Source organism: Chanodichthys erythropterus, chromosome 19, assembly GCF_024489055.1.
Source record: "Chanodichthys erythropterus isolate Z2021 chromosome 19, ASM2448905v1, whole genome shotgun sequence".
NCBI classification, from domain to species: domain Eukaryota; kingdom Metazoa; phylum Chordata; class Actinopteri; order Cypriniformes; family Xenocyprididae; genus Chanodichthys; species Chanodichthys erythropterus.
Window position 1 is genome coordinate 25,658,222 of NC_090239.1, and position 20,359 is coordinate 25,678,580.

The 20,359-nt window shown below is 35.8% G+C and overlaps 1 protein-coding gene across 1 annotated transcript in view; it reads right to left on the reverse strand.

The window, feature by feature from the left end:
* The window catches only part of wnk4a (WNK lysine deficient protein kinase 4a), a 69,087-nt gene that overhangs the window by 15,279 nt on the left and 33,449 nt on the right, over window positions 1-20,359 (reverse strand). Inside the window, exons 6-13 of the mRNA XM_067369399.1 lie at window positions 20,045-20,133; window positions 18,726-18,945; window positions 15,837-16,197; window positions 14,192-14,358; window positions 13,961-14,025; window positions 12,303-12,438; window positions 10,506-10,622; window positions 6,734-6,904 (exon numbers count right to left, since the gene is read on the reverse strand). Of these exons, the coding sequence (XP_067225500.1) occupies window positions 6,734-6,904; window positions 10,506-10,622; window positions 12,303-12,438; window positions 13,961-14,025; window positions 14,192-14,358; window positions 15,837-16,197; window positions 18,726-18,945; window positions 20,045-20,133 (1,326 nt within the window). The remainder of the gene's footprint in view (window positions 1-6,733; window positions 6,905-10,505; window positions 10,623-12,302; window positions 12,439-13,960; window positions 14,026-14,191; window positions 14,359-15,836; window positions 16,198-18,725; window positions 18,946-20,044; window positions 20,134-20,359) is intronic.

Consider the following 20,359-nt stretch of genomic DNA (forward strand, 5'->3'; position numbering starts at 1 on the left):
TAAGGTTACGATCAGTCGCAGTCTAATTGCTTTAGCTCTCTCAGCTCCATCAAAGCTCACTCCGCTGCAGTCACACACTGGAACAGTCATTTTATGTACTATTTGTGCAATAATTAACACGACAAACACTCTCTATGGCAATGCAACAGGACAAAACAGCTCATACACACACAAATGCCACTTCTTCTGCATACACTCTCTCAGTCTCAACTCCACAGCTGCGCTGGTTATTGGACAAGAGGCCTGTGGTTTGTGTACGGGGGTTACATTCTGTCATATTCTAAGCCTGCTTTGAGCCTGGTGAGCGAATGACGCTGGAGACTCTAGAGACGAGCAACTAATGTGGGGAAGACGCCTGCAGGGAGGAGGTCTGGGACGCAGCTACTCTTGCACGGCTGGTTGCAATCAGGAACTGGTCCGGGTCCAGCGGACTTCTCTTGAGCGGCAGTTTCGCAATCCTCAGGGTACCACGCATGATTGTGTGGGCGTGTGTGCCTCCATTATGCTGTTATAGATCTCTAAATCCAAATAAAACAGCCATTGTTCTGCTTCTCTGTACTAATTAAGACGTATCTTCAGATCAGTTGACTGGCAGGCTGGAGTAAATGGAGACTGCATAGTTTGAACACGAAGTGAAGATTTTATTGCAAAGAGCAGCTAAAAATACCATAATGTTCATGTTACTGTTTCTCAGTTATATAGATACCATATTTTGTATAGCAGCATGACTAGATATACTCAGCCAAATTATACTATGAATAAAGCTAAAGGGCCTTACTGCTTTTATAAAAATGTTACCAGATAATTAACATGTTCAGGACAAAATGTTCCTTTTATTTCATTAAACAAATGATTAATTGTAGTATATACACTAGGGCTGGGACAATAAATTGTTGCATCGTGAATTGAGAAATGATTCTGGATCGATTCTGAGATTTTCCGAATGCATCGCGATTCTCTCTCAAATCGATTCTGAGCTTCGTTTTTAACAGCTGATGGCACAGTTTGCTTTAAAAAAATCATCCATAAAGTTCAAAAAGTTTGAAGGGGAATTAAAGGTTGTTTGCAGTGGGCTGTTTACATTAATCTTGCGTCACAAAAGCATTCTGAGGTGCAATTATATAGCCGAACGCACAAGCGCTCTTCTTCTTGAGCATTTCAACGTGCAGTTAAAAACTAGCCTAGAGCGCCATCTATTGTTAAAAACTAAACTCGGAATTGATTAAAGGATTAGTTCACTTTTAAATAAACTTTTCCTGATAATTTACTCACCCCCATGTCATCCAAGATGTCCATGTCTTTCTTTCTTCAGTCGAAAAGAAATTAAATTTTTTGATGAAAACATTCCAGGATTTTTTTCCATATAGTGGGCTTCAATGGGCACCAAACAGCTGAAGGTCAAAATTAGTTTCACTGCAGCTTCAAAGAGCTCTACATGATCCCAGATGAGAAATAAGGGTCTTATCTAGTGAAACCATCACTCATTTTCTGAAAAAAATTGAAAATGATATAAGTTTTAACCAGAAATGCTGATCTTGAACTAGCTCTCTTCTTCTTCTCCTCTATTAGAATTCCAGCAGTGTATCCAGCAGCTAAGTGTATTACTGCCCTCCACAGGTCAAAGTTTGAACTAATTGTTATATACTATTGAACTAGCATAGCAATTTTTATCTGCAATATGCTAGTTCAATAGTATATAACAATTAGTTCAAACTTTGACCTGAGGAGGGCAGTAATACACTTAGCAACGTCTACACTGCTGGAATTCTAATAGAGGAGAAGAAGAAGAAGAGAGCTAGTTCAAGATGAGCATTGTTAAAACTTATATCATTTTAAATTTTTTACAGAAAATGAGTGATGGTTTCACTAGATAAGACCCTTATTTCTCATCTGGGATCGTGTAGAACAATTTGAAGCTGCAGTGAAACTTATTATGACCTTCAACTGTTTGGTGCCCATTGAAGTCTACTATAAGGAGAAAAATTCTGGAATGTTTTCATCAAAAACTTTAATTTCTTTTCGACTGAAGAAAGAAAGACATGGACATCTTGGATGACATGGGGGTGAGTAAATTATCATGAAATTTTAATTTGAAAGTAAACTAATCCTTTAATGCGATGCATTCGGAAAATCTCAGAATCGATCCATGATGAATCGATTTACTGTCCCAGCCGTAATATACACTATTGGTCAAAGTTTGGAAACATTATGATTTTGTAATGTTTTTAAAGTCTCTTCTGCTCACCACGGCTGTACTTATTTGATAAAAAAAAAAATATATATATATATATATATATATATGGTCAAAAATGATTGCAAGTATTTGTAGTATGGACTTGCTTCTGCTAATAGATACACAGACAAGCTGTTGTGAGCATGTAAGAAATGCTGCTGCTGCTGCATAAATAGACATAATAAATCTCCTAGCAGATCTATGCAGGTGGAGCTGGGGAGGTGGAGGGGTTCAGAGGATCAAGCAAGCAATCTCAATGGCTGCAGGATCAGCAGAAGCCAATCAGCTTGTGCCATACCATAATGATGTGATTGCTTGCAGACAGCATGGAAAGGACCAGCCTGCACTCTCTAGAGCATATATATTGATCAACATTCATAACCAGAACTGTCCAATGTAAGTCTTCATTGGCAGTATAACTTTATTGAGGACGCTGTAATGAGGTAGGATTGGAGAAAAAAGATCTGTGATTATGCAGGTTCCCTTAAGGGTTCATTTACATTGTAAATGGCACAGGAAATCAGAGAAAAATTTAAATGCACAAGGTGTACACAGATCTAAAGCAATGGCTCATTGTTAAACTGTCCTGTTTTGTGCTAAATCGTACAGAACACGCCTCGAGATTATGAGTTAAACCTGAAACCAATCATTTTCATACAAACACCATCACAACAACAAAGAACTCAAGATAGTGGTTGTGTAAATTCCTGAACAGAGCGCACACCCTCACCTCCAGCTATAGACAGTGCCGGTCCTAGACTTCTGGGGGCCCTAAGCAAAACTGTCCTGGCCTGTCTATGCATTCATAAAAACCCCAAAATGATGCCTAACCCCTTAATATGTTCTTTCAGAGCAGTTTCACTGTCAACAAACAACAGTGAGTTGAAACAGTCAGTAAAATGTAAAAATAAAACTCAGGTATAGTCATCATTGTATGAATTAAATATACATTATTAAAGTTACTAAAGTCATTCATTGAAGAGCAGTAAAAGATTCTCTCATTTTCTTTTGTTGTTTGATTAACATTAAATGACAGACACTAGAAGATTTATTAGGCCACTGTCACTTTAAGACCAAATGCACAGGTCTAATATACTGACAAGCATTCGATTACTTTCCCAACTGTTTATGTTCCCTTAAGACATAAGTGACTACATTTAAGGGAAAACTCACCAAGACAGGCATTTTAACATACTTTTGTGTGTATTTGTCTGTTTAAGCACATGCCCGAAGCTCAAAGTATCCTATACTTGTCCATGCTTCTCTCCGTCTCGGATCACAAGCACAGAAAGCTGCCTGGGGAACAGCAACTCAATGTGATTTAGTATCGAGCAAGTCTGACAGGAGTAAAATTCTATTAATCACATCCCTAATCATTAAATCACCAGAGAGCAAGGGAGCCCCCTTGTGGTTCAGGGGCCATACACAACTTGCGTACTTTGAGTATAGGGAGGACCGGTACCAGCTATAGCTGAAAACATGATTTATCTTCTTCCTCAATTACACAGAGGTCTTTAAAACACCTCACTCATCAAATTATCTGCAACTAGTGCATAAATATTATGCTACAAAAAAAAAAAGTGAAAAAATGAAAGTTTGTGTATTGAGCAAATATTTGATTTTACAGGAAAAGTAGCTATTCAAATAATTATCATACTGTACATTATACATATAAGTCATTATTTTATTGATTAATTAATTATAGTATATACACTACCGGTCAAAAGTTGGATTTTTTCATATGGTTTTTTATTTTTTATTTAAAAATTTGTACAGTGCCCCAACTTTTTTGGAATCTGGTTTGTAATAATAATAATAATAATAATAATAAAATGTGCGCTATGATCTAAGTAATAGCAAATATTTTTTTTATTATGTGTGGCATACAAACCCGATTCCAAAAAAGTTGGGACACTGTACAAATTGTGAATAAAATCAGAATGCATTGATGTGGAAGTTTCAAATTTCAATATTTTATTCAGAATACAACATAGATGACATATCAAATGTTTAAACTGAGAAAATGTATCATTTTAAGGGAAAAATAAGTTGATTTTAAATTTCATGGCATCAACACATCTCAAAAAACTTGGGACAAGGCCATGTTTACCACTGTGTGGCATCCCCTCTTCTTTTTATAACAGTATGCAAGTGTCGGGGGACTGAGGAGACAAGTTGCTCAAGTTTAGGAATAGGAATGTTGTCCCATTCTTGTCTAATACAGGCTTCTAGTTGCTCAACTGTCTTAGGTCTTATCTGTCACATCTTCCTCTTTATGATGCACCAAATGTTTTCTTTGGGTGAAAGATCTGGACTGCAGGCTGGCAATTTCAGTACCCGGATCCTTCTTCTACGCAGCCATGATGTTGTAATTGATGCAGTATGTGGTCTGGCATTGTCATGGAAAATGCAAGGTCTTCCCTGAAAGAGACGACGTCTGAATGGGAGCATATGTTGTTCTAGAACTTGGATATACCTTTCAGCATTGATGGTGCCTTTCCAGATGTGTAAGCTGCCCATGCCACACACACTCATGCAACCCCATACCATCAGAGATGCAGGCTTCTGAACTGAGCGCTGATAACAACTTGGGTTGTCCTTGTCCTCTTTAGTCCGGATTACATGGCGTCCCAGTTTTCCAAAAAGACCTTCAAATTTTGATTCATCTGACCACAGAACAGTTTTCCACTTTGCCACAGTCCATTTTAAATGAGCCTTGGCCCAGAGAAAACGCCTGCGCTTCTGGATCATGTTTAGATATGGCTTCTTTTTTGACCTATAGAGTTTTAGCTGGCAATGGCGAATGGCACGGTGGATTGTGTTCACCGACAATGTTTTCTGGAAGTATTCCTGAGCCCATGTTGTGATTTCCATTACATTAGCATTTCTGTATGTGATGCAGTGCCGTCTAAGGGCCCGAAGATCACGGGCATCCAGTATGGTTTTCCGGTCTTGACCCTTACGCACAGAGATTGTTCCAGATTCTCTGAATCTTTGGATGATATTATGCACTGTAGATGATGATAACTTCAAACTCTTTGCAATTTTTTTCTGAGAAACTCCTTTCTGATATTGCTCCACTATTTTTCGTGCAGCATTGGGGGAATTGGTGATCCTCTGCCCATCTTGACTTCTGAGAGACACTGCCACTCTGAGAGGCTCTTTTCATACCCAATCATGTTTCCAATTGACCTAATAAGTTGCAAATGGGTCCTCCAGCTGTTCCTTATATGTACATTTAACTTTTCCGGCCTCTTATTGCTACCTGTCCCAACTTTTTTGGAAAATCCAAAATGAGCCAATATTTGGCATGACATTTCAAAATGTCTGAATTTCAACATTTGATGTTATCCATATTCTATTGTGAATAAAATATAAGTTTATGAGATTTGTAAATTATTGCATTCCTTTTTTATTCACAATTTGAACAGTGTCCCAATTTTTTTGGAATCAGGTTTGTATTTATGTGAAGTATTTTTTATGTAAAAAAAGATATTATATATGACATTTATATAAAATATTGTGGTGTTGTTTTTTTTTTTTTTACTGAAATGTTTTCTAAAATAAACCTTTAACGGAACCTGCATAATCACAGATCTTGTTCTTCAAACCAAACTCATTAGAAACAACGTAGTCAATAACTACAGAGGATAGTTAGACAATTTTGTTTCTAATGAGGTAAGACTGAAGAAAAGGATCTGTGATTACGCACGTTCCCTTAAGGGTTCATTTACATTGTAAATGACACAGGAAATCAGAGAAAATTCAAATGCAATTTTGTGCTGCCCAGAACAGGACAAAATGGTACAGAACACGCCTCGAGATTATGAGTTAAACCTGAAACCATTCATTTTCAAACAAACACCCTCACAACAACAAAGAACTCAAGATAGTGGTTGTGTAAACTCCTGAACAGAGCGCACACCCTCACCTCCAGCTATAGACGGAAACATGATTTATCATCTTCCTCAATTACACAGACCTCATTGAAACACCTGTCTCATCAAATTATCTGCTAATAATTGATTTTAAAGGAAAAGTAAGTATTCAAATAATTATAACTAATAAATAATAGTTATATTATACATGTAAGTCATTATTATATATGCACTATTTTTCAAATGTTTTTAAATTATCTTATGTTCAACAAGGCTGCATTTATTTGATCAAAATTACAGTAAAAACAGTAATGATAAAATCCAAATAAATACGACATCTGTTTTCAACATTGATAATAAAATGTTTCACGAGCACAAAATCTGCATATTAGAATGATTTCTGAAAAATGATGTGACACTGAAGACTTCTTTCGAAAACTATTAATGATCTCAAATGTTTGACCAGTAGTGTAAATTACAGTAAACTATGTAATAATAAATTATATAATAATAAACTATAGTAAATCATTATTCAAATAAACGGTGTAGCTTATTGGTAGTTATCATCAGGTATGATTATGAATGTGAGTGGATTGGACACTTTCTTCACTTGCAGGCTCACCTGTGAACCAGACAGTGAGTTGACGGCATTGAGATAAGAGGGACGGGCGGCTCCGTAGGCTTCATGGTGACCCGACGAGTCCTTCATCATAGTCTCTGCTCGCTTAATGATGTCACCGATGCGGTGAATGAAACCTTCCTTCTCTGAGGGCAAGATGAACTCATTATGCACCTGGAGAAACAAGAAATAAACAAAACCAAATGAGCAAGCATGACTTCAGGAGCCCATCCATTCTGAATGCCGGGGGGAACTGGCATCGGCACACGTAGCGCACGTAGACCATGCAGGAATCAAGGGTACTCTCTGTGCGATGCAATCTATCCCTTGACTACTTAAAATGAAACGTGCTTAAATTGAGCATGTGCGCACTTGTGGACACTCTTTTAATTCAAAGGAGCTTTAATTAAGTTTGTCCACAAGCTGAGCTTTTACACACCACTAATAGCAGTGGGTGTTCACGCTTCGACCAATAACACACCAGGAGTGACTCCAGCGCTGCCAGGACTCTGAGACGAAACAAAGAGCTTCTGTATGTGAGAAAGGGAGCTGTGCGCAGTCACAGTCATGTAATCGAACACACACACTTACAATAGATGTCCATCCATCTACTCCTACACACTCAGTATTAGAAACAAAGCCTCAAATTTAAGAAAAATGACAGGAATAAATTCAAACTTGATTTATACTTTGATATGAAATGGGAAAGGCACAATTTTATTGTTGTTCTAAGATTTTATTCACTCTGCTTCTTGCCCATTCGTCCTAGACGACCTATTTTCAAAGTCTTGATTTTGTTTTTGGGCTCTACTAGAACAGGTTTTCATGCTTGAATGTTCATAAAACACGTAATTTTCCCCATATTTGACATTGTTGCAGCACCTCACTTCCCAGTCTGTCAGTAACGCTCTGTTTAGTTCCTGTCTCAATGTGCTCTGATTGGTCGGCTGAATCAGTGTGTTGTGATTGGTCAACCGCTTTAAGCGTATCTGAGAAATGTCCCGCCCCTTACCATAACCGTGAGTTTCAACACACTACTAACTAACTCAACCAGGCCCCGCCTCTTTATTCTGCGTATGCCTTGGCGGGAATTATTTAAATAAGGAATATTGTGACGTGTTCTTTTTAACTACTATAAGTAACTTTACAAAGTATGTCAACTAAATCTCTAAGCTTTCCATTGATGTATGGTTTGTTAGGATAGGACAATATCTGGCCGAGATATAACTACTTGATATCTCGTCCAAATAAAGTCCTTAGCAGTGCATATTACTTACACAAAATACATTTTTGATATATTTACCGTAGGAAATTTACAAAATATCTCCATGGAACATGATATTTACTGAATATCCTAATGATTTTTGGCATAAAAAAAAAAATCGATAATTTTGACCCATACAATGTATTGTTGGCTATTGCTACAGATATACCCGTCAAGTCAAGTCACCTTTATTTATATAGCGCTTTTTACAATGTAGATTGTGTCAAAGCAGCTTGACATTGATAACTGGTACATTATTTTGGCTTCACAGCAGCTCTTAAGCACTGTTGAATATCAAATGTCAAGTCAAATGTCAAGTGTCCCCAACTAAGCAAGCCAAAGGCGACAGCGGCAAGGAACCCAAACTCCAATAGGTGACATCAGGTGGCAAACAGGTGTTAAAATGGAGAAAAAAAAAACCTTGGGAGAAACCAGGCTTATTCGGGGGGCCAGTTCTCCTCTGGCGAACAGTGCTTTGTTAAGATTCAGGTTGCTATCATACAGTAAGTCCGATAGGATCGCAACATTCAAAGTATTTATTTCAGTACCTGTGCCACTTATGACTGGTTTTGTGGTCCAGGGTCACAATTTAATTGGTATTGATTCATGTTCACACAACATGCAGGTAAACAAAAAAAAATTGTGTTTTATTTTTATTTGTTTTTATTTTTTTATTTATTTGTATTATTTATGACTTGATTTTTATCAACTCACAAACCCCCAGCAGTTCTTTCACAAACCCCAGTAATGTGATGTATAAGACATTTCATGTTACTGATAACAAAGAACGGAATCTATTTATATTTATTCTTTCTATATTTATTTTTATTTCAATATGGTACAAGATTATCCTTGTCAAGTTAACACAAAAAATGAGTTAGGTAAAGTTAGGTCAAAAAGTAATCTAAAAGTAATCTAAAAAGTAGTCAGATTTTATTATATAAAATGTGAAATGTCTGTAATAGATTACATTACGAATCACAGTTTTCCTCATATAATTAGCAATAAGTAACAACCTACAATTTGTAAGTAATCTACCCAGAACTGTCCTTCTTTAACAGGAACATTCCTAGCACTCTGGTGCAATTAATGCATGAATTATTAAATCACAAAATAATTTATGACCTCTCTGGGAGTGAACACATTAGACTGTCTTCAGATAGTATCAGTATCTGAGGTGTGTATCTGAGAAAAAACAAAATTAAATAATAACTAAAAATAAATAAATAAACGCAATATTGGTATCCTGCAAATCTATAGACAAAATTGTTCACAATAAGATCACTAACATGCAGTTAGAAAATTAGCTGAATTTTCGGTTCATGCTGACATTTTATTTGCAAAGTATAAATAGCCCATGACGTTTTATGTAAACCCCGGGACATTTTAAATGATTTGGGGTTGAACATTCAATCAGAACAAACAAAGAAAAAAGAAATGCACATCGCTCTCCCGCATCTCATAATGAGAGGCAAACAGAACCAGATGTCTGAAACAGTGGGTGATCTGGGCTTGTGCTAGTCAGCTTATGACAAAATATCTCTGAAATGTACGGAAATGTAATAGTAAAATGTCAGTGCATGTGTATCATGTTTTGTGCTCTACTTTGAAAGAATAATTTTAAAAATATGGTAACACTTTACAATAAGTTACAATTCCATTTGTTAACAAGTTAACTTTATTAACTATTATAAGTTAATGAGCTGTATTACTTCTGACTTTATTTGATAGCTTGAAGCGAAGACCACAAGCAGTGACTCAAACAGGTGAGCCTCGGCTCACTAAAGCTCCCATCTCTAATCCAATCTATCACTGTACGCTCTGCTAAATGAGTGCGAGATCTGGATCTGTGCTCAGGGCTTTCTCATAAGGTTTTCAGTAAACAGAGCGCAAAAGAGCGTATCACTCACTGATGAAGAGGAAGCAGAACATTTGCTCGTGGGATTTTCCTGATTAGGGCAGTAGTAGGACATTTGTGTATACAGCTGATAATGTGTGGTTATGTGCTAACGTGTGTCCCTTGACTACTAGTAAACATTTAAAAACACTAAAGTGCTGAGCAAAAAGAAGAATTCAATACAATACAAAAATATAAAACAATATAAAGAATACTTAAAACGCCTGGGAGTAAATATATGTTTCAGCCTATAGTTTTAAAAATGATAATGAAAGGTGTCAGGTGGATTTTTAGAACTTTTTAGAAGTGATTGGGGGACGTACAATAATGCCATGTCAGAAGATCTTAAAGGTCTACTAGATATAAAGGATAAGAAGGTATTTAAGATAAAATGGAGCTTGGGCATTAAAAGCTGTAAAAATCTTGAGTTGTATCCTAAAATGGACTGGAAGCCAATGGAGAGAGGCTAAAATTGGGGTGTCATGGTGGCATTTTTTCCCCCCGGTCAACAGCCTTGCAGCTGCATTTTTAACCATCTGAAGGCATGAAAGGACATGGTAGATGGAGGAAAAGACAATGTGTCAATGTGTGCATTTAAGATGTTACACACTTACCATTACTGCAGCAATGTCCTCAGGATTGTCACCATCCAGGTCAAATTTAAAGGTGACCATTTTATCGTTATGGGTCTGAAGCTGACACTCAACCACCCGATCAACTTTATCCGACAGCTGTGGAGAAAAACACACACATCATAGTCACGGAAAATACTCTGTGTCTGTGCGCATCTGCACATTACTAGACATTCATGTTATTGAAATAGACAAGGTGGGTTTCTAGAGGCTCCCAAATGTATTCCATGATTTGATGAAAAGACGCAGATTCACGATAATAAACAGGAAAGTAACAGAATTAATCATGCAAAACTTCATCAAATATGAGACAAATAGCAAGATAATAGTGTTATTATTGAGCACAATTTAGTTCAGTGTTGATTTAATTCAGTTCAATAACTGCGTAAATAAGATTATTCAAATTATTTAGGCATAATAGCATAAATAAACAGCATTTGTTCTCAAGTGCCCTAAATTCTGTTTGTGCATGTGTTCATTGGTCATGGTCTGAGCTAATTTTGTTTGACAGTGTGTTTATTGTTGATCTCTCTGGCCCTTTGGACACTAATCAATGCAAGCCCATAGGGTTCCTCATGAAACAAATGACTGAGGACATGCCGTACCCTCACTGAGAATGATCACACATGGACATCTGCAAAACATTTTGAATTCACATGCGATATCATTCCAAATTATCGCCATTTGCCTTACTAACACCATTTATTGATTATCTGATGGATTTACAGTGCAGAAATGGACTGGTGAGTGGTTAGGACTAGTGATTGACTGATATATCACCGATATTTAGCTTTTTTTAATAATCAGCATCCGACATTAAGTTTTTCTGCTTGGCCGATAACTGTTGGAAGCGGGACTTTTATTATGACAGCGCTAAGACCAGTCATAATTATATTATAATATTATTTCAAATTAATTAAACTTGTATAATTTATAATTTTTATAAATTAAGTTATCATAATAAATTAATAATAAATTAATTAGTTACTAGTAATAGAAGGGCAAATGCTATACTTCCTTATTTGTATTTTTTCACCATTTTTTCACTATTTATTTAATTTAGCAAACATGATGTCAAGTTAATGTAAATATCATTGCAGAATTTACTATTTTTGCATATTAAATGCTCAAAATTTATATTATAATATTATAACATTATTTCAATTTTTTTTAAATGTATATATATATATATATATATATATATATTAAATTAAGCTCTTATAATAAAAGTATAACACAATAAGTTATTAATAGAAAGTTAGTAATAGAAAGTTTAACACTAACACTTCCTCATGTTTTTTCCCCTTATTTATTTAATTTGGTAAATATAATGTCAAATTAATATAAATATTATAGCAGCATTTGCTATTTTAACAAATTGAATAATCAAAATTCTATTATAATTATATTATATTATTTTAAATTAATATTTTTAATTAAAAAAAAATTAAAAATTTATATATATATATATATATATATATATATATATATATATATATATATATATATATATATAAAAGTTATTTATATAAAAGTTAGTCATTTAAAAGTTATTATAATAAGTTTAAATATATATATATATATATATATATATATATATATATATATATATATATATATATATATATATATATATATATATATATATATATTATTGCAGCATTTAAAAAGAGGTAGTTGAAGATATTTATTAGCTTTATATTGATTACCCTGCTCTCTAAGATATCGGCATCTGCATCGGCCTATACGTGACTGTATGAAATGCTGAATTTTTCTCACCCCTGTAATTCGCAGACGGGACCGTGTTCTTCGCCTGAACAGTTTCCCTGCTGTCCGTCTGACAGCTGACTTACTCCCTCTCTCCGATTGTCCCTCATAGCCATCGCTCAAGCCTGACGTCACATCTGAAGCATAACTGTGGAAACAGACATAATCAGAATAAATATAATATAGACAAAACATTATATTTTGCATTCTACAGTCCAAACTGCAGGAAAATACCTGTGTATCATTATCAGCTATCATTACCAGCTGTTTGCTAATGCATACATACTATTGCTCATAGTTCAGGTAAATGGATTAAAACAAACACCCAAACACAGTATTAAAGTTATGTGTGTAACTCGCCCAACACCATTCGTCAAAATCAAGTTTGTTACGCTGTCACATTAACATGACTAGCACACTGCACAACCTAGTAAACTTACAAAAGTAAATGTGAACATCATGTTAAGCAAACGGAGTTAAACCAAGCCTATAAAAACGGTTCAATAAGCACAAAATGAAGAAAACCACTGAGGAATTTCCCTCTCTCAATATCTCAATGCCATTATTTGTTTAATATTAGGTTTTTAAGAGAACATGGTGTGCTGTGTTCCCTTTTATTAGGTTTTACAAGTCTGAAGTAAACAACATTTTTGTATGTCCTTCTTTTAGTTGTCGGCCTTTGACCCCACAACTTGCATTGTGTCAGTAATGTCAGCACAGAGAACCCTTGTTAAGTCAAGTCAAGTCACCTTTATTTATATAGCACTACAATACAGATTGTTTCAAAGCAGCTTTACAGGAAAATGATCCAACAATGTACAATGTAAATCAGCTGAAGTTAGTTCAGTGTTGATTCAGTTCTGTTATAAATGTTATCAATATTAAACAATAGAAATTGCATATACAAATGTGCTTTATTGGAAAAAAGCACTCTTTACTAATATAATATGAAAATATATTATCATTTAATTATAAATAACATGCAATTAAGTGTCTGAAAACATTAGAATCAGTTTGCACTTAAAGTACATAGTTTCCATAATAAGTACTCTTTTTAAAAGTTTACTTTTTTCACAAGGGACAGCAAAAAGTATTTTTCACCGCACTGTTTTCTGGAAATCCAATATAACAGCTAAAGAGAAGGAACTAGACAGACGTAGTATTTGAATTGGCTTTATCTTTGCCGAAGTGTTTGACTTTGGCCCGTTGGGATGTGGAGTCCATTCTGAGCTTGTTTCTGTGAGCTAATTGTGTCTCTCAGGTCTTTTACCAACTCAAGCCTCCGTTTTATCCAAACACTAGGTTTCCTATGAGGCCCACAAACGATTATAGCCAGCCTACTGCTTGGCAGACTCTGGCTCTTTTGAAAGATCTCTGCCTGCTGAGGAACGTGAAGTTCTTATGAGTGGAAAACTATGTTGTAATGGCAGGCATTTGCTAGGGACAGCATCCAAGAGCCCTGTAGTGTATAAACAGTATCCTATAGGACATGGAGCATGTGCTGTGTTACGAAAGATGAGTGGAGCCAATGGACTCCAGATGGAAACATGGACCCTAGTGAGCACTAAAGAAAAACATAAACCTTGAAGTTCTGTATGTGTCTTAATGATGTCTTTAATATGGCACAGATGTTATTGAAGAGCTGAGAGATAAAGAAAGCAGGTCTTTACCTGTCCACAGGTGAGGAGAAAGGGCTAGGTGGTCCTCTCTCGGTTTTAGTCGACACGGCAATACTCTGAGAGAAGATTAAGGGATAGGCTTTCAGCTACATGGAGTACTTAACAATGAACATCAAAGAAACAAGATCATTATGACTTCCTGCAATGGTAAATTGTGTTTAAATGGGTCTCCTAAGATTAACTTGTCATTAAGTGAGGCCAATTTTGTCATTATAAACTCACTGAGGGGAAACGGAGAGCCGGGATTGGTGGGCTGTGGATGGGTGTGGCCTCTGTGGGAGTGGCCTTTGAGGGGAGGGAGACTGGAGAGCAGCTGATGTTGCCATTTGGAGCCTCCGTACCATCCTGTAAACCAGAGGGGCTGAGATATCCATCAGTCTCACAGTCAGCTGGAGAAACACAAAGACAATCAGACAGTCAGTATGGGTCAATGTTATTATTCAATTAATGTTCTATATTTTATTTCAAAATATTTATTCTTTAATAATTTGCATTTTGAGGGAACAATATTCACCTCTAAATAATGCACTATTTATTTCTATATAAGTAATACAAATATTGTATAATAAAAAAATATTGAAAACAACATGGCAAAACGTCAGCACCTAACTCACTGCAGTGTTATTTTAGCATCATTGAGATACTATTATATTTTTAAATTAACATTTTGGACTTTGTTTTTTATTCCTGCAGTGTGTTTCTAGCTGAAATAAAATAAATTTATGTTTTTTATATTTTATTTTATTTGGTTTTATTTCAAGTAATGGACATTTTTATGGTTTTTAATTAACTATGTTAACCTTGACTCACAGTAAACATGTCAACATAGAGAAAACATACACATGATGTAGGAATATTAAAGGCACGATATGTAATTTTCGCCACTAGAGGTCGCTTATTCAAATTGATGACACCGTGAATGAGCGTGGAATCATGGGAGTTGTCATCTTCACCTCCACAGCCGGATGGAAAGCAATCCGACGGACTCAGGCAGAAATTATGTTCATGGATGATCTAACGTATTAAAGTTTTAGTAACGTTTTGTAGTATGAAGTCGGACGGGCCGAGAATCGTGGGAGTCCAGCGAAGCTTTTATTATGCTTATGCTGCAGTCGGCCGCTTCTGCTCTTTTCGTTGAGTATGTGGGGTAGATAACGCAGCACTGTTTTACATTGCTAACAGCAAAACTAAGTAAAACTGGAAATTGAGAGTAATGCAGATATGACGTCATTGACAGGCAACGAAATGACAACTGCCCTGGTTAAAATTGATGATTTTTCTGAATTTAAACATTGTTTGAAACATTTGGCATAATGTAACTACACAAATCAACAAAATATATAACACTGTTCTAGTGTTTTTAATCTAAAAATCTTGCATATTGTGCCTTTAAAGTTAATAATTCAGTAAATCTGCTGCTCCATATTAGTGTCCTCCTTAGTTTCCACTCAAAAAGTGTGTCAAATTGCGTAAGTTTCTAACTGTAAACGACACCCTCACCCTCCCCGATAAGCATACACACAGTGGCTATTAAAAAAGAGTTTATTTGTGGAGTCAGTTGACTGTGCCATGCTGTTCTCAGGTCTAGGAGAGCTGCTGGTCTTAACACACCGTGAAAGAAACATTGAGGAAAATTTAGGGCACTGCACAATGTAGTTTATGTGAGGCTTACTGTATGTCTTGAACCTGTGCAAGGGAGCGAAAAGACATCTAAAATAGTGGTTTACCAATGTGGGGTTTTCAATGGCCAATAATGAACCAAAAACATACCCTCCTGACTCATGCACTGGTCTATAACTACTCCGAGCATTAACAATAGCATTACTGTAATCACATAAGCACGGTAAAACGAAGATCTAGTGCTTACAGGTTGCCGAGGAGCAGCTTGTATGGCGAATGTGGAAGTGTTGATCGGCCTCTGGTTCCTCTGGCTCTGGTGGAAAGCTCCCATTAATCCCAGAATCCGATGAGCCACTAACAGGTTCAGGGATTACAGGAGTGGGCGGGGCCTGCACAGGAGAAGGGGCGGGGTTTTCAGACATTTGAATGGTGGATTTGGGCGATGGCAGCTCAGGCTCTTCCTCAATAATTTCCCCCTTCTTCTTCTGCTGCTGCTCCTCTGCTAGCCGACGATGTTTTTCACGCTGGCGCTTGATGGCCGTCACACGGTCTCGCATGGCCTTGGCGACCAGCTTGTAGTCCACCTCGCATACAAACCCCAGAACCACCTAGGAAAGACAGGCGTTTGATAAAACTTTATGAGGAAATGCATGGTTTAAATCAAATTCAAGTGTATATTTTTTTCCAATTGCATCAAATTAAATATGGTTTACAGAAAGATTCTATTAGTAACTGCATCTACTGTACATGTATAAGGCAAGAAACCACATGTGAATAGGATGAAAATACATTCCCCAGTTGATCATTATCTAATTAAATATGCGCTCATTTGCATACATTTCCAGCACAGAAATCTGAACATTGGATAAAGCCATGTTCAAAGTTCTTAATTTTGTTGACAGATTAAAGGTTTTTACAGAGAGGATTTTGAATATCTCTTTTATTTTGTAAACATTAACTGAAATAAACTTATATATTAAAGGGAACCAACAATGCCCCTTTCACAACATGTAATATAAGTGTCTGCTGTCTCCAGAATGTGTCTGTGAAGTTTCAGCTCAAAATCCCCCACAGATCATTTATTATAGCTTGTCAAATTTGCCCCTATTGGGTTTGAGCAAAAAATCGCCTTTTTTGTGTGTGTCCCTTTAAATGCAAATGAGCTGCTGCTCCTGCCCCCTTTCCAAAAGAGGGCGGAGCTTTAACAGCTTAACAACAACAAAGCTGGAGAATCTCACGCAGCCAAAATGAGGATTGTCAGTAACGTGTTCAGCCTTTACTCGCTGTGAAGTTTGATTCAATGTTAATCTTTTGTACAAACCCAGTGTTAAATTGACCCTCGTTTGTGAAGCAATTGAACAGTGCCTGAAAAAAACAATGGTTTTGCCTGTAGTGCCTAATGTGGCATGCGAGTTTGAACTATGGCATCTTGTTATGGATGGCAACAAATTCTGCATTCTTTGCCGATCTAAAGCTAACTTTTGCTTGGCATAAAGTTGATGAAAACAGCTCTGAGACGGAGATCTCAATAACCTTTCACCCAACTTTGGAACAGTGTGTTTTCACTGAAACAACATTGGCTGAAGTCTCTATCACCACATCAGCTAGTCAAATTACACGATAACCCTCCGTCGATGTGATTTGATGATAAATTTGTTCTTGATGAAAAGCAGACCTGTTGAGAGATAAAAGAAGGATTGTGAAGGTCCAGCCTAATAAAACGTCTGGACAAGAGAAAGGCTCCAGTTTCACAACACGGTCTTGAAACCGTTCTATCACCGGTCACGTGACCCTCTTCCTCCTTTGGCCCCGCTCTCACTTTTCCACACCGATGATTAAAAAGTTATGCCCTTGAAACTGTTACGCAACACACAGCAGGGTTACACAGGCCCCGTCTTTAAGCTGAAGTGAATGGTGAGGGGCATGTCCCACTATGTCAAGAAAAAGCTTGCCAGAAGATACACACTCAGGTGTGTTTGAAACTTTGTGCTTTATGAAGGTCAAGAGTTCAGTGACGTCCCCATATTACTGACACAGGAAGAGTAAAGAAATCGACACAGAGTGACAACAGATTGTTGGACATTACCAAGATTGTGAAGGTCACAAAGAAAACACTAGAAAGTCAAAACCGTAAAAAGACAGACACTGAAGCTTAAGCAGATTGAGTGATATAGAGGACCAAACCTGCAGAAATTATAAGTAAATAATTAAGTAAATAAGTAAATAAATAAATATAAGTGAGCTCTCAAGCCTTCCCTGATTTACATACTGCACACAGAAAAGTAAAAAAAAATAAATGTATAAATAAATAAATATAGAAATATATATATATATATATTTATTTTTTTATTTTTTATTTTTTGAATTGTGTCTGAATTATGAATTATATTTTGAATTATATTTTACTTAAAGTAAATAAGTCAATATAACTGCAATAAACTTGCCACCTGTTATGATTTTTTATTTAATCTACTAATTTTTCATTATCATTTTAATGCAATGTTTATGTAACTGAACAATATTTGAAGGCTATATGCTGTTTCAATGAATTATTAATGAATTATTATTAAACTATGATTTAATTTATGTAATTATTTAGATTAATACATTTATTTAATAATACATTTTTATTTTCAAACATTTACCTTAAAAACTATTAAAATAATATAGTTCAGTTACACTTTATTTTAAGGTGTCATTGTTACAATGTAATTATACAAAGCATAAAATACTGATTAATACAGTTTTAACAACATGTTCTTGCTATAGGGTTAGGAGTAGGGTTTGGTTTAGGATTAGTCGCATGTAATTATGCACAATTTACTGTTATTACTAAAGTTTCCTTAAATTTTCCAAAAAAAAAACGTAATAGCTCTGGTAATATCAAAGCTTCAGGACCATTGTTGCAGATCTCTGCAGGAAGATCAACATCTGTGAGCATGTACGCTTTGTTGATCCCTGAGGGGAATATCTGGGTTTAGTGTTTTTAAATTGACAGTAAGCCACTGAGTCAGAGGGCTGAGAAATGTAACCACACCTATAGGATTTCTTCAAGAAACGTACATTAACCGCTGACAATAAGACACCATACTGGGACATGAGATCCGGTTAGCGCGAGATTATGTGTGAAGCTCACCATCTCCTGCGCCACCTCCTCTGGCACGTCTTTGTACAGCTCAAACAGGAACTCAATGGCGTTGTTGTCCTTGTACTTTCCGTGGAGCTTCTTGGTGTCGTCCATGCGAAGCCAGAGCTTCAGGCTGGATTTGATCATATCATCTTCCTCAGCCAATTCAACGTGAACGCCGTTGTGCTCCTGGAAGAACGTGTGCTCCAGCAGGTCTTGGATGGTGTACCTAGCCAGAGAGATTGATATGAATCCACACAAACTTGAAATAAATATCAATTAACAGCTAAAGCTGTTTTGTGAAAAATTAGGGTATATGCACCTGTTTTCAATTAGTACAATTATTTAAGCATAATAATGATTCAATTGTAAAAAATATTTTGGCATAAAGGGGCAGGTACACTAGACTTCATGCTTCAAAATGAGTGAAAATACATGCAAAAAGTGTTGTATTTCACTTCAGTTTCAGGTTGAGATACATGACTTTTATACTTTTATACACTGAAAAAAATGGGTGTAGGAGCAGTTTTCACTCAGAAATTGCTAGTAAATTTCTCAAATAATTACAAATAAATTGGTTCAGTATTAGTTTTTATTTATTTACAATTAGTAATTTTAGTGCTTCAACTTAAACTTATTTCAGTTAGTTGCCAAAGCAAAATTTTTCATTTCCATTTAATTTAGGTTTTTGTACTATTATATTCCTAATAATAGTATTTAATACTATTATATTCCTTTCATTGGTCTGGTTTGTATAGCTCTATGTTTGTAGTGTCCTTTGTCCGATCTTGTCCGTATAAAGTGGTTGTTCTATTTGCCGAAATTTCCTATTCAATTCAATTCACATTTATTTGTTTATCGCTTTTCACGATACAGATCGTTTCAAAGCAGCTTTACAGAAAATGCATGTCTACGTAACAATTTAGAGTGATCTGTTATTAGAGGTGACATGCAGTTAGCTCATAATGTATTAATTTAAGGCAGAAACAATGAGCTCAATGAAGCAAGGAATGTGAAAGTTGTATTTTGAAAGTTCAGAGATTGTTATTTTGAGTTTGTTTTCAATTAAATCACTGTTATTTTCATTCTTGCTGAAACCCTTTGTGACCTTAATGTGTTTTTTATTATTAAAAAGACAAGCTCTGTAGAATGACATCATATTTTGCTGATATTTTGCAGCGTCACTTTCTCAAAGACTGTGACTTTGCAGAATAATTCCACATAATAACTGGTGAATATATAAAATTATTGCTTCCATACCAGATTTGGATCACAGAACATTTTCAAAATATAAAATCAAATCAATAGGCTGAGCCGCAGTAAAGTACCTTTCATCTTTGTTCATGCGGATACAGCCTTCAATGATTTCCTTTAACTCTGGAACTTTCACCTTGTAGAAACTGTCTGGCTTTATACCCTGGAAACAGAAGAAATGTCAAAAGATTGAGGAAAAACATCAGTCAATGAGGCTTAATATGTTTTAATAATGTCATTCATTAATCTAATGTTCAAATGTTAATTAGATGATTCCCTTTCAGATAATCTAATCACAGTGAGTTGTTACAGATTTCTTGTGCCAATTTCCCAGGAAGACGATTTAGTTCTCTTGAACACATGGGATGGAAATGGTGCTTTTTCACAAA